Source organism: Lithobates pipiens, unplaced genomic scaffold (assembly GCF_037356315.1).
Source record: "Lithobates pipiens isolate NorthernLeopardFrog02 unplaced genomic scaffold, aLitPip1_a1.2 Scaffold_28, whole genome shotgun sequence".
Taxonomy (NCBI): Eukaryota; Metazoa; Chordata; class Amphibia; order Anura; family Ranidae; genus Lithobates; species Lithobates pipiens.
Genome location: NW_027507789.1, coordinates 147,047,198 through 147,062,631, shown reverse-complemented (window position 1 = coordinate 147,062,631; position 15,434 = coordinate 147,047,198). Strand labels below are relative to the sequence as shown.

The following is a 15,434-nucleotide window of genomic DNA, read 5'->3' as shown; positions in this document are numbered from 1 at the left end:
ATATACATATGAACCATGCCTAAGATGTTAAGTAACATAATGGCGTTAAAAAAAAAAAAAAAAAAAAAAAAAAAGACTAAAATTAGCCCTTTATAGTACAAAAAAAAGCAAATAGTCACTACTGGAAGGGGGTTCATTTTTTTTTTTTTTTAGTGTAGAACAGTGAAAGTAATATTTACAGTAGTGATTATAGTGTTGTACTATAAAGGGCTCATTTTAGTTTTTTTTTTTTAACCCCCATCATGTTACTGGCCGATTAATCAATTTAGAAAATAGTAATCGATTATGAAATTATTAAATAATTTGTTGATTCAGCCCTAATCACAACACAAAAAAGGTGCAATGTTTTGTGACATGCCTGACGAAGGGGTCCTGCGTGACTCCAAAACATTGCACCTTTCTTGTGTTGTGATCATGCAATAAACTACCCGTTAGGATGCCACTTTGTGCCAATCCTTGGTGTGCTTCAAACATCTACACTAATCCCTTTCCACACACACACGGTGGGGGAAACTGCATGTGATTTGGACAGGAAATGCATCGCATTCCTGTTCAAAAGGCATGCGATTTGCGCCAATTCATTTTGTATTGATGCAAACTGCACCACAAAGTATCGGTTTCTGTATTGGGAGCACTTGGGCGAGTACCGATACTCATGCAAATGCTTGATATCGGCACCGACAACAGCATCGGTGCATCCCTACCAAATACAATGTCACCTGGGACTAATTATCAGATTCCAAAACAGCTAGTACTCTGCTTTAGAGTAGAGCATTATATAAAAGCGATGTGTGTGAGAAAAAAAAAAAAAAAGAATATAAACGAAAATGATAAGAGATAGGTAGGTAGGTATATATATATATATATATATATATATATATATATATATATATACACATACACACACACACACACACACACACACACACCAATCTGCTAAAACTTTACGACCACCACCAACAGGCTAAGTGAATAACAATAACTAACTTGTTCCCGTGGCATCTAAATGGGGTGGGATATATTAGGCAGCAAGTGATCATGTTCTTCCTCAAGTTGATGTGTTTAAAAGCAGAAAAAAAATGGGTATTGCAGTTTTTTGTGTATGTGGCTGTGTAGGCACAGACCGGTCAAGGTGTCCATGCTGACCCATGTCCACAGCCAAAAGCATCTACAATGGGCATATAAGCATCAGAAGTGAACTATGGAGAAATGGAAGAAGGTGGACGGATGATCTGATAAATCATGCTTTCTTTTACATTGTGTGGATGGCTGGGTATACATGCGTCACATACCTGGGGAAGAGAGGGCACCAGGATGCAGTATTAGAAGGCAAGCCGGCGGAGGCAGTGTTATGTTCTGCTAGAAAACCTGGGGTCCAGCCATTCAAATGAGTGTTATGAACCACCTACCTAAACATTGTTAGTGACCAAGTACACCCCTTCAAAGAAATGGTACTCCCTGATGGCAGTGGTGTCATTCAGCAGGATAATGCACCCTGCCACACTACAAAGTTGGTTCAAGAATGGTATGAGGAACACAACAATGAGTTTGAGATGCTGACTTAGCCTCCAAATTTTCCAGATCTCAATCCAATCAAGCATGTGTGATGTGCTGGAAAAGCAAGTCCAATCCCTGGAGTCCCCTCCTTGCAACTTACAGGACTCAAAAGGATCTGCTACTGATGTCTTGATATCAGAAACCACAGCATAACCTTCAGAAGTCTTGTGGAGTCTATACATTGACAGGTCAGGGCTGCTTTTGCGGCAAAGATGGGTCCTACTCAATGTTAGCAAGGTGGTCATAAAGGTATGGCTGATCAGTATATGTATTGCTCTTTCTAGCTGTTAAACTTCATTGATATTGAAAATATTTACTCAATCAGCAACACATACTTTGCCAATATGTCGAGATAACGAAGAGACCATGTGTCACCAACAGGAAACTAACAAAGGCACTTTCTGCATTTTGTATTTAGAATTTTCCTTAGACACATTGACCAGTTGGCTTCTGGAAACTAACTGATCTGAGATACTGTGCTGCAATAAAGCGCACATGTACAAGATGCCCTGTTGTGCCCAGGGTCTATCCCTCCACCCACTTTGTTCACGTTGATGTGAACTGTCCATCCAACTGAAATATAAAATTTGCAAAGTATAGTTCACGCACCCCTATACAGGAAAACCTTGGATTGCGAGCATAATTCATTTCGGAAGCATGCTTGTAATCCAAAGCACTCGTATATCAAAGCAAATTTACCTATAAGAAATAATGGAAACTCGAATGACACGTTCCACAACCATTTATTCATAAATCCTTCAGTTTATAGTCCATATAAAAAGATTATAGCAATGTGACCAGGTTATACAACCATAAAATGTCCATCTACAAAGGTTAAGAAGGAAAATCCAGATGGAGCCAAGGAGTATAAAAGAAGAGAGGCACACATACATATTCTATGGAATTTGTTTACATTTAGCAAGTCATATGGTTGATGATTAAAAGAGGCACATCTAAGTATGCAGGCATCTGGGGTAAAGCTGTCCACACAGACCAGGGATATGCAATTAACGGACCTCTAGCTGTTTCATAGTTAGTAAGTTGAATAAAGACACCAGTCCATCCCGAGTGAGTGTCTACAATTGTCCCTACACTCAAGGAGCCCACAATCCAAGGTCCCCATTCATATACTAGGGCCAATTTTGGACAGAAGCCAATTAACCTACCTGCATGTCTTTGGATTGTGGGAGGAAACCGGAGTACCCGGAGGAAACCCACACAGGCACAGGGAGAACATGCAAACCCCAGGCAGGTAGTGTCGTGGTTGGGATTTGAACCAGTGACCTTTCTTACTGCTAGGCGAGAGTGCTAACCACTACACCACTGTGCCGCCCCTGTGTTGCAGAACTAGAAGTCCCATGAGGCATAGCAAGGTTGACAGCCACAAGCATGACACCGAGATGCAGAGGCATGATGGGACTTGTAGTTTTGCAACAGCTGGATGTCCGCTAATTGCATATCCCTGACATAGACCATCCCCCGCACTGCCAGCTCTTACCGCTGTCAGTCTGCAATCATGACGCAAAGACTACCCTGCAGTAGAGCGATCTGAAAGCAAAGCTTCAAGCGCTCCTGGAGTGCAGAATGGAAGGGATAATGTCAATGGCGGTGTGGAGGACAGTCTATGTGGACAGCTTTACCCTGGATACCTGTATACTTAGATGTGTGTGTTTTATTCATCAACCATGTGACTTGCTAAATGCTGGATGACATCTGGATGTGCCCCTATTCATAAACATTATGTCTCTTTTCTCTTTAGACTCGAGGACTGCAGAGGTCACTGTATTGTGGGTTTTCCTAACTTGCAGTTTACATATACTACACATGAACCTACTGGGTTTATTATCCATTATGGGTTTTGCTCTTAAAAAAAAAAAAAAAAACACCAAAAGTCTCCCTGCACAGATTGACCCACTGGAGTTTTTAATCTCTAGTATTACTAAAAAATTTCATTAAAAATATTTTTTAAAAAGTGCACATGTACGTCATATTCAACTTTTATTAGCTGTCTGCTATATTTAACATCTCTTAGTAATTAGCTTCACTTTGTAATGAGGTCTGATTTTTCCTCAAGATGCAAATCCCTGCTAATGCCCGCTATGAAAACCTCTATAAAATATATAAAACCCCTATATGCTTGAAACTGCAATAAGGGGAGGGAAGGGGGAAAAGGATTGGAGTGGGAGCTCTCAGTACATCATCAAAAAACTCATAATAAAAACCCTGCTTGGGCTCAACCGACTCCAATGACATAAGAGAGGATAAGGGGAAGAGGAAAGGAAATACACAGCCCACTGTGCCACTACAAAACTTCAAAGTTTATTATATCAAAAACACATAAATGGAATAGCCAATGATAAAAACAGAACCATTCACAAGGTGTCAATCATACTGGGATAAAACTCAATGTCGGTTCATTTGGGCATACAAGCACCCGAGGATCAGAGGATCCCTGTTGACTCTCCCCAAACAATACGGAAGACTGGCTGTTCCGGATCTGCTTAACCACTTCAGCCCCAGAAGATTTGGCTGCTCAATGACCAGGCCATTTTTTGTGATTCTGCACTGCGTCACTTTAACTGACAATTGTCGTGCGACGTGGCTCCCAAACAAAATGGACATCCTTTTTTCCCCATAGAGCTTTCTTTTGATGGCATTTCATCACCTCTGTGGTTTTTAATTTAAAAAAAAAAAAAGAAAAAAACAATCTCGTTCACTTTTTGCTATAATATCCCACATTTAAAAAAAATCTATTTTTTTTCTCCTCAGTTTAGGCCGATATGTATTCTTCTACATATTTTTGGTAAAATAAATAAATCCCAATAAGCGTATATTGATTGGTTTGCTCAAAAGTTCTAGCGTATACAAAATAGGGGATTTATGGTATTTTTACACTGGGCTTTCACACTGGAGCGGTGAGCTGGCAGGACGGTGAAAAAAAAAAGTCCTGCTAGCCGCATCTTTGGAGCGGTGAATTCACCTCTCCTAAACTGCTCCTACCCATTGAAATGAGTGGGGCAGCGTGGCTATACCGCCAGCAAAGCTGGCAGCAGCGGTTTTAACCCTTTTTCGGCCGCTAGCGGGGGTTAAAACTGCGCCGCTAAAAATAGCGCTGCTTTACCGCTGATGCCCGCACCACCCCAGTGTGAAAGGGGCCATAAAGAGCACCTGTCATTTCAGATCCATCATGGCAGCGCCTGTTAGCAGGCATCCACTCATCTTGTTGTGTCACTGCCGCATTACCAGCCGTCCCATTAAAGTAAAAGGGACTTTCGGTGAGTCAACAGGTCAGAGGGGGAACCCCTGTGGGACAGAGATGACAGTTTTTCTTTAAAAATTGTGATTTAAATCAAGCCTTTTTACTAGCAATTTACATCAAATCTACCCTGAGAGATGACCGATTAATCATTAAAAGATCTTGATCTTGATTCGACCCTCCCCCCACGATCTTAATCCTGCATTTCCACAATGCATGTAGAAAGGGCAGAGCAGTTCCCCTGCCCTGCTCACAGTTGTAAAAAAAAAAAGTTTTTATTTTTTTTGAAGCAGTCGGCAATGTTTAACAACAGGTAAAAAGAAACATTGCATCTTCTGTCCTATTTATTCATTTACAGATCAAAAAGGGACAAACTTTGGTCTGCAAATTAAGTCAATTTTAGATCCCTTTCACACTGCCGTGCCCATAGCGTCGGTGGTAAGACGCCGCTATTTTTAGCCGTTAGATTTGCAGCACATTTCAGCCACTAGCTTCTACCCCCCCCCCCCCCCCGCTAGCGGCCGAGATATGGTTAAAACTGCCCACAATGGCAGCGTTTTGCCAGCGTTATTGCAGCACTGCCCCATTGATTTCAATGGGGAGCAGCGGTGGAGGAGGGGTAAACACACCGCTCCAAAGAAGCTGCTGGCAGGACTTTTCCTGACGTCCTGCCAGCGCACCGTTCCGGTGTGAAAGCCCTCGGGGCTTTCACACTGGAGACAATGGTGCAGCAGTTTGAGGGCGGATTGCGGGTGCTATTTCTAACGCTATAGTGCCTGCAAAATGCCCCAGTGTGAAAGGGGTCTAAAGCAATCTTGTCAAGTAAAAAAAAAATATTTGTTTTTTTATTAAATCGCTCCTCTGTTTAACCCCTTAATTTACTCTAATCAGCCTCAACTTCTTATTCTCCTTCTCCATTTAATTATTGTCCTGCTGTTTTTTTATTTTATTTTTTTCTTCTATTTCATAATCTATTAGTACGAGGATGAGCGGATGTCCGTGATAGGCGGAACACTGACTGCTGGGAAATTCAGTGTTCCGCCTATCACAGGCGAAGGCGGAGGCGCGGCTTTTGAATTTTAGAATGTCCGCTGTCTGTCTGCTCGATACGCTGATCGAGCAGTCAGACAGCGGTGACTCGAGTATAAGCCGAGGGGGCACTTTCAGCCTCAAAAAAGAGGCTGAAAATCTCGGCTTATACTCGAGTATATACGGTAGGTTTTGGTAATTGGGTTTGGGCGAGTAAAAAAAAAAAAAAAAAGACCCAAATATAAGAAAACGTATTTATTTTTTTACGCATTACATTTTTTTTTTATTTACTTTCTTTGAATTTCATTGAAGCAAACAGTATTATGTCTGATTTTAATGGCATCTTGTTTGATAACCTAATGCTATGGGGTTGTAAGTCTTTAAAATAAAAAAGTTCTTCAGAATCAAAAGAAAATGTCAATCTTTATTCTAAGAAAAAATAAATTGTGATTCTCATTTTATCCAGAAACGTGCAGCGACACTCTCTAGGGAGGTGATGGCGAACCTTGGCACCCCAGATGTTTTGGAACTACATTTCCCATGATGCTCCATTACACTGCAGAGTGGATGAGCATCATGGGAAATGTAGTTCCAAAACATCTGGAGTGCCAAGGTTCGCCATCACTGCTCTAGGGTATCGTTAGAGAGATTTCCCCTCACTTACTGTGAGTGAAAATGATTTTACCAAACAGGAATCGAGGGAAAATCTCTAAAAGCAACAAGGACAGAAACTGTTTTTTTCTTTAGTAGAGAGGGGGGAGGCTAGAACCCTTGTCAGCGTTCATTACCCATAATACTTTTTAGGAATGCCAATTACTAATCTGCTTTAAAACATCCTGTCCTGCCTAAAGATAAACCAGAACATTAACACCAGGGACATTTCTAAGGACAAAAGGCTGACACTGATCACCCTTGTACCCATGACAACCTAAAAGATGAAGTGCACCATCAACACTTGGAACCAGGGCCATTTCTAAGGACACAAGACTGTAATTGATAACTCTCGGACCCATGACAACCTAATGATCAGTTATACCATCAACACCAGGAACCATAGCCAATTCTAAGAACCTGATCACTTTGGTAATGTATGAATCAGTTACACCATCAGCAATAGGAACCAGAGCCATTTCTAAGACACAAGGCTGGCATTGACCACGTTTACCCAGGACAAACCAATGATAAGTTATACAATAGATACCATCATAACCAAGCAAAGCCATTTCTAAGGACAACAGGCTGACACTGATCACTTTGGTGTCCTGGACAACCCAATGATAAGCTATATGTCCGGGCATAAAAAGGTGGTGCGTCGCCCGTTCCCCATTGATAACTTCATCTATGACGAAACGCGTCTGGGAAGGTACGCAGTGACGCCACCACGCTCTATGAGGGGAGGACGGGACGCTTGTTTGTATGCCGGCCGGCGGTGTTTGTTCTGTTTTGATGCTGACAGAAAGCTGTTGTATGTAAGTGCGATTCTTTTATTTTAATAAATCTTCTGAACGATTTTACGCTATGGAGGCATTTCTCTTTCTTTAATGGTATTACCGGTGATACACGTGACCATTGGAGCTCTAAAGACTGGGATTTGGCCATATACCTGCGTTAAGGGTTATCTGGATACAAGAACCTTGATTGATGCTCTAACCACTCTGCTTCGAATTAATACCATTAAGGCTGTTACTGTTCATATATCTGGTAAGCGCATCACTTATCCGGTGACGGGCACAGATTCTCAAGTGTGTGTGGATTCACGGTGGTGATATGCCAATCGCTGGGATATTAGAACATCCTAATGAACTTTAATTTTATACCTTTCATGTTTATTTTCATTTATAGCCTTTATTTCACATAGACTAAATATATATTTTTTTACCCATATATCTCTTCGTGATTATTATATGCACGTTTAGTGATTGCTTTCGGCAATTAGGTATTTATTTTATATGAATGCCATATGTTCTTTGTATATTTTTATATATATAGTTATTTTTATTATATAGCGTTATTGGCGCAGCTCTCCATATTTTCTTTTGTATTCTTGTGTTTGTATCCCACTTAGAGCTGCTGCCTATTGTTTATGTTTAGTTTTATTCTTAATTCATATATTTATTGTAATTCATATCTAAGCGCAGTTTATATATTTTTTCTATACTGGGTTCTGATACTTTCTACTGCAGCTGGGTTATATATTACTAAAGACGATCGCGTCTTTTTCCAATATGGATATTTTCGATTTTAGAGCTACTAAAGTGGTAGATGTTGATGGAGTGTTTGAACTGTATAGGGATGATGAAGGAGACCTTGGGGGGATGTTTATCAGATTAAAAAACCTCATGGTCTCTGAGAATCATACAAAATGGGATATTGCCTATTTAGAGACCTATATCAAGCATGGAATGGTCCCCAGAAGTCTGAGGTGGGAGGTAGTCCCTCAAAAGGGCGATATTGAATTGGAAGAATGGTTTAAGTACTTCAATTCAGCTGGAGTGGCCTTCCTAAGATTTCTGGTTGGTAGAAAAACGGCCAAATTATCCAAACTGGATGAGGAAATTAAATGTCTCCAGGTTAATCTTACTTCTGCTAAAGGTAGTGCTGAATATCAGGATAAGTCTCAAAATCTTTTGAAAATCCTTGAGAAGGAGGATAGGGATCAAAGAGTTAAGAAAAAGAAAAAATATAATAGGGACTTGGCAGACTACAATGGCAACATTGTTTTTGAATGGCAGAAGAAGCTCCTGGAGGATCTTCCTAAACCAAACAATATGGAGGTTACATTAACACGTTTTGTCACTTCTACGTTTTTCAAGGATACGGATAGAAACTCCTTCATCCCCACTGACAGCTGTCACCATACCCCTTGGCTTAATTCAATTCCGAAAAGCCAGTATATAAGACTGAGACGGAATTGCTCAGATGTTGGGGAATTCCTGTCTCAGGCAGAGATCCTTACTGCAAGGTTCCTTGAGAAGGGCTACCAGCCTGACTTTTTAGGCGATACTATTAAGATGGTGACTAGTATGACTAGACAGGAACTACTTACTGAGAAAGGCCCACGAGCAGACAATGTCCAAGGGCTTGTTCCTTTTGTGACCACTTACTCTATCCAACAAAAGAAGATTAAACAACTTGTTAACAAACATTGGCACATTGTCAGCAGTGATGCCGTATTGAAAAGGATAGTCCCAGAGAGACCGAGAATTGTCTTTAGAGGTGCCTCATCACTGAGAAATCGACTGGCCCCTAATGTCATCGATCCTCCACTGAGGAGTAAGGGTTTTTTTGACCAGTTGACTGGCTTCTATAAATGTGGGAGATGTAGGGTGTGCTCCCTAAATTCTTGCCCACGAAGATGTACCACTTCCTTTGTTGGTACAGCTACGGGGCGGAATCATATTATAAAACCTTGTATTACATGTTCCACTACGGGGGTGGTTTATCTACTCCAGTGCCCATGCGGGTTGCAGTATGTGGGTCGGACCAAGCGCCCACTACAGGTGCGCTTGAACAAACACATAACCAACATCTTGATAGGGTTCCCCAAGCATTCTGTGTCCAAGCATTATCTGGTTGCTCACAATAAAGATCCGTCAAACACGCTATTTTTGGGAATAGACAAATTCCAGCCCCATTGGCGGGGTAGCCCTTTGGTGAGAGGGATCACTAGACTTGAAATGTCTTGGATCCATTGTTTAAAATCTTCTTTGTATATTTTTATTTATATAGTTATTTTTATTATATAGCGTTATTGGCGCAGCTCTCCATATTTTCTTAAGCTATAGGTAGCACAGTGGCTTAGTGGTTAGTACTAGTAGTTAGTAGTGATTGCAGCACTGGGGTTCTCAGTTCATTTACTAGGCAGAACGCCATCAGCACTCAGTTTGCATGTTCTCCCCGTGGCTGCATGGGTAACTCCCACACTACAAAGGACACACTGGGAGGTTAATGGTGTCCTGTCTAACGTGGTCCTAGTTTATATGTGAAGTAGGAGACTTAGACTGTAATCTTCTTGAGGTCAGAGACTGATATGACTGCACAGTATGTAAAGCTCTCTGTAAATGAACAGCAATATATGAATACCTGTAATAAAAAAATACCATAGAGCTGGAAAATATTGGGAGACTCACACTCTGATCCCCATTCTAGCCTACAGATGACCTATACCACAGAGCTGGACAACACTAGGGGCCAAGGACAATTTTACGAACACACAGCTGATGCCCTGGTTCCCAATCCGACCAACAGATTACCTATACGAGGGATATGCAATTAGCGGACCTCCAGCTGTTGCAAAAGTACAAGTCCCATCATGCCCCTGCCTCTGGGTGTCATGGTTGTGGCTGTCAGTCTTGCTATGCCTCATGGGACTTGTAGGTCTGCAACAGCTGGAGGTCCGTTAATTGCATATCCCTGACCTATACCATATATCTGGACAACGCTAGGGACAATTCTATGAACAGAAGGCAAATGCTCTGGTCCCCAGTCCAGCCTACAGATGTTCTATACCATAACGATGGACAACAATAGGGTCCAGGGGACAATCCTAGGAACGCAAGGCTCACTCTCTGGTCCCCAGTCCAGCCTACAGATGTCCAATCCCATAGAGATGGACAATACTAGGGACAATCATAGAAACACAAGGCTGACTCTCTGGTCCCCAGTCCAGCCTACAGATGTCCAATACCATAGAGATGGACAATACTAGGGACAATCATAGAAACACAAGGCTGACTCTCTGGTCCCCAGTCCAGCCTACAGATGTCCAATACCATAGAGATAGACAACACTAGGGACCAGGGACAATCATAAAAACAAAAGGCTGACTCTGGTCCCCAGTCCAGCTTACAGATGTTCTATACCATAGAGATGGATAACACTAGGGACAATCCTAGGAACACAAGGCTGACTCTCTGGTCCCCAGTCCAGCCTGCAGATGTTCTATACCATAGAGATGGACAACACTAGGGTCCAAGGCTATTTCCAGGAAGTACAGTCACCGCAGTCCCCCGAACGTGTCTCACCCTCCGGCTCCCCGTCACTCTCCAGCTCAGGCTCCGAGTCCCCCACATACACGGCCAGAGACGACAATACATTCTTCCTACTCGCCGCCATCGCTCCTGTCGCAACTATGACGCATTTACGACGACCGGAAGGAAGGTGTGTGCACGTAATCCCATAGCAACGGAGGCCGTGTCTGCTTTCGTCATCAGTTTGCGCCGCGCCGGCGGAAGTTTGCGTGGAGATGATAGACGTCTGTACAGTTGGTGTTCTCCGGGGGGACAAGCTGGCTGTCCATAGCAGAGGTAGAAGGAGGCACCTTACTCTTCCTATGTCAGTGTGGCTGGACGCCTCTGCTCTGACAGTATACCGGGGTTTATTAGTTATAAGACTCCCTACATGACACCATGGAGACATAACTAAAGGCAAAACTTTTTATTTTTTGTCGTTTTGTATAGAGTAAATTGGGATTAGAACCCCTGCCACATTTGTATTGCTGTTTGTGCCCCTGTCAGTTTTTTTTGTCCTTTATGTCTCCAATTGGGGAGATTTCCCATCACTTCCTGTTCTATAACTGAAACAGGAAGTGAGAGGAAATCCCTCCAAAGTGAGGTGTTTTTTTCCCTCTAGGCTGGAGCAACAAAATTTGAAGGCCAAACGTTTTTTTTTACATTTTGGATAGATTAGGCTATAACCCCCTGCCCCTGTCAGGTTTGTTTTGCCACCTGTATCCCAATGGGGAGATTTCACTTCCTGTCCCATAGCCAAACATGAATTGAGCCCCCCCCCCCCCCCCCCGAAGAAAAATGAGGGAGTTCCTGGTTTTCTATTTTCCAGATTGTTTTTTTTTTTCCTCTATTGCTGTTCTGGTGATTGCTCAAAATTTGGGATTTGCTGTCACCTTTTCTCTCTGCAGTAAATAGGACAAACAAGGTGGGCTTTACTGAATAAAATAGGATTCTGAATGGCCAACTCCAACCCGCACAATTTATAGAGATAAGAAAAGTGTTGGAGCCCCTGTCAGCTGTTTTACTGTCATCTTTGCTCCCATTGGGGAGATCTCCCCTCACTTCCTGTCAGGACAAGATGGGAAATCTCTCCAAGGCGAAGGCATGCAAAAAACATTGCTCTATTTGACCACACTGAGGAAAGATTAAGATTTCTTACAATGGGGTTGGTGTAATACAGGCAAATAGTTGTCCACTTTGCAAAAAAACAAAAGCTGTACTTTGCAAGGGAATTGTTCGCACAGTTTAGTGAATGTGGTGAAATTCCACTTTGTAAATGGTAGCCAATCACATGCAAGGAAAAAAAAAATGCATTTTTTTTGCTTGCACGTGATTGGATGATGGAAGCCAGCAGAGCTTCCCCACATTCACTAAGCCTTGGATCAAATCCCCCTGCAAAGTGAACAGTCTAAAGCCTCATACACAATATCAGATTTTCTGCATATAATATGAGGTCAAACCTTAGGAGTTTCAATGTGTGTGCAATCAGGCAGGCCTTTGCACTACATGGTTTTGGTAAATCTGAAGACAAAAATCAGCAGAAAATCTGATGGTGTGTATGGGGCTTTATTGTCTTTAGTAGTCAACCCTACTGTGTTTATTGCTGTCTGTGCTCTGTGACAACCACTTCCCCAATTTCTTGCCCTGGTGTCACAGAGACAGGAAGCCCGACTTAACTAAAAACCTGACATAAAATATTTAGTCTTTTGTTTTTGTAGTTGGATGGCGTTCTGCCTGAAATTAGTGATTCCACATCAAATTGATACAAATAATGCCTTTTTCTTTGTTTCATCTTTTTTTAGTTGACATTAGCCACTTCCACCACATGTAATGACAAAGGGTCAGTGTATAGGTAACTGACATTTCTGTTCTAGGTGGACAGACTCCTCTTGTTCAGTGACATCTCACATCCAGTGTTATGGGTGGCTTTTGTTCTAAGCATGAGTGAGCGCAATGGTTAGAATATTAACCACTTAAGGACCAGCCTAGTTTTGAGATTTTGATGTTTACATGTTTAAACTGTTTTTTTTGCTAGAAAATTACTTAGAACCCCTGAACATTATATATATATATATATATATATATATATATATATATATATATATATATATATATATATATATATATATAATTTTTTTTTTTTTCTAACACCCTAGAGAATAAAATGGCGGTCGTTACTTTTTTTCACACCGTATTTGCGCAGCGTTCTTACAAGCGCACTTTTTTGGGAAAAAAATTCACTTTGTGGAATAAAAAAAATAAGGCAGCAGTAAAATTAGCCCAATTTTTTTTATATTGTGAAAGATAATGCTACGCCAAGTAAATTGATACCCAACATGTTGTGCTTCAAAATTGCACCCGCTCGTGGAATGGCGACAAACCTTTACCCTTAAAAATCTCAATAGGCGACGTTTAAAAAATTCTACAGGTTGCATGTTTTGTGTTACAGAGGAGGTCTAGGGCTAGAATTCTTGTTCTCGCTCTACCGATCGCGGCGATCCCTCACATGTGTGGTTTGACCACCGTTTTCATATGCGTGTGTTACTCGCATATGCGTTCGCTTCTGCACGTGAGCTCGGCGGGATGGGGCGCATTTACATTTTTTTTTATTATTAATTTACCTTTTATTTTTTATTTTCACACTGTTTAAAAAAAAAAAAAATGTCACTTTTATTCCTATTACTAGGAATATAAACACCACTTGTAATAGAAAAAAAAAAAACAGGGCAGGTCCTCTTAAATATGAGACCTGGGGTCAAAAAGTCCTCAGATCTCATAATTAGACTAAAATGCAATAAAAAAAAAAAAACATTGTAATTTAAATAAATTATGAAAAAAAAAATTGCTCCTCTAAGAGCTATGGGCAGAAGTGACTTTTTTTTAGACGTTGCTTCCGCCCAGCAATTGTATGCAGACAGGGGACGCGATTGCCTCCGCCGCTGCCGACAGCTCCTGTTAGCGGTGGAAGGCACCAGATCTCCCACCACCGATAAAAAAAAGACCACGTTTATCTTGTAGCGGACCGCCCGCTGAAGAAGGGGATAAAAGGGTTATGGCAGCTAGCTGCTGCCATAACAACGATATGCTCCTTCAAATGCCCGCCGGGCGGTCCGTAAGTGGTTAACAAACCTATAAAAATGTCACCGCCTTGTTAATTTCTGTCCACACAGTCCTAATTTGATTTTTATCCATGAGCACATTCAAACCCTCCTTTGTGTTTAATAAGCGAGCATTAAGGCCCCTTTCACACTGGGGCGGTGGGTGCGCCGGCGGTAAAACGCTGCTATTTTTAGTGACACTTTACCGGCAATTTCGGCCACTAGCGGGTGCTTTTACCCCCTGCTAGCGGCCGAGAAAGGGTTAAAACCACCGCAAAGCGCTGCTGCAGCAGCGCTATGCCAGTGATATAGGCGCACTGCTCCATTGATTTCACTGGGCAGAAGAAGTCTAGCAGATGCTGCTAGAGTTCATGGGTCTCAAACTGGCGGCCCTCCAGCTGTTGCGGAACTACAAGTCCCATCATGCCTCTGCCTATAGGAATCGTGCTTTTAACCATCAGCCTTGCAATGCCTCATGGGAATTGTAGTTCTGCAACAGCTGGAGGGCCACGAGTTTCAGACCCCTGTAAGACTTTTTTTAGCGTCCTGCCAGCGCACTGCTCCAGTTTGAAAGCCCTCGGGGCTGTCACACTGGAGACACAGCAGCGGCTCTTTCAGTGCGCATTGCAGGGGCACTATTTTTAGCGCTGTAGCACCTGTAAAGCGCCCCAGTGTGAAAGTGGCAGTGGGGGAGATTTACTGAAACAGGAGCACTCAGAAATCTGGGGCAGCTGTGCACGGTAGCCAATCAGCTTCTAACTTCAGCTGGTTCAGTTAACTGCTTCTTGACTGCCCCGCGCAGATATAACCCATTCATTTTGAAGGTGTGCTAAAAATCAGACATGAAACAAATGTTTATTTATAGGATTAATGGGCCTACAAGGCACCCTTTATAAAGGTATAAAATTACTAAGCAGTTGGGGCTTCAGAGGTGCCAACAAATGCCATCTATCACAAAAAGTCTTGTAAATGTATAATACTATATAAAAGTTAAAAATAATCAAATAATAATAAACAAAAAAAAATAATCAACTCATTATAGGATGACACAGAGGAAAGTTTATCAAAACTGGAGCAGCTGTGCATGGAAACCAATCAGCTTCCATGTTTTATTTTCAAAGCTTAAAGTGGTTGTACCCTTAAAAAAACTAAAAAAAACCCTGTTTCTTTAACCACTTCAGCTTTGGAAGATTTTACCCCCTTCCTGACCAGGCAATTTTTTGCGATGCGGCACTGTGTCACTTTAACCACTTGCAGACTGCTGCACGGCAAAATTCGCCAGCACAATGGGAGTGGTGGGCAAATAGGTGTATATGTACGTCCCCCTTTAATTGACTGGGCTAGCAGGCGAGCGTGCTCGCCGCGTACAGCATGACTGCACCCACGGGACACGGGTCTCCTGGCGATCATGTCACGGAGCAGTGATTGCTGTCATGTGAGTAGAAATCCATCCCCCCACAGTTAGAATCACTCCCTAGGACACAC

At 42.1% G+C, this 15,434-nt stretch overlaps 2 protein-coding genes across 3 annotated transcripts in view; one reads left to right on the top strand and one right to left on the bottom strand.

The window, feature by feature from the left end:
• SAP30BP (SAP30 binding protein) overlaps nucleotides 1-11,024 on the bottom strand; it is an 86,943-nt gene extending 75,919 nt beyond the window's left edge. Inside the window, exon 1 of one of the 2 annotated variants that reach the window (XM_077459675.1) lies at nucleotides 10,867-11,024. In XM_077459675.1, coding sequence (XP_077315801.1) covers nucleotides 10,867-10,957 — 91 coding nt within the window. In that variant the 5' untranslated portion in view covers nucleotides 10,958-11,024. The remainder of the gene's footprint in view (nucleotides 1-10,866) is intronic. The other variant, XM_077459674.1, reaches the window with a different exon arrangement.
• Nucleotides 11,025-11,040: 16 nt separating this feature from the next.
• Nucleotides 11,041-15,434, top strand: part of RECQL5 (RecQ like helicase 5) — a 185,053-nt gene continuing 180,659 nt past the window's right edge. Inside the window, exon 1 of the mRNA XM_077459673.1 lies at nucleotides 11,041-11,148. The gene's annotated coding sequence lies outside the window, so the exon portion shown is untranslated. The remainder of the gene's footprint in view (nucleotides 11,149-15,434) is intronic.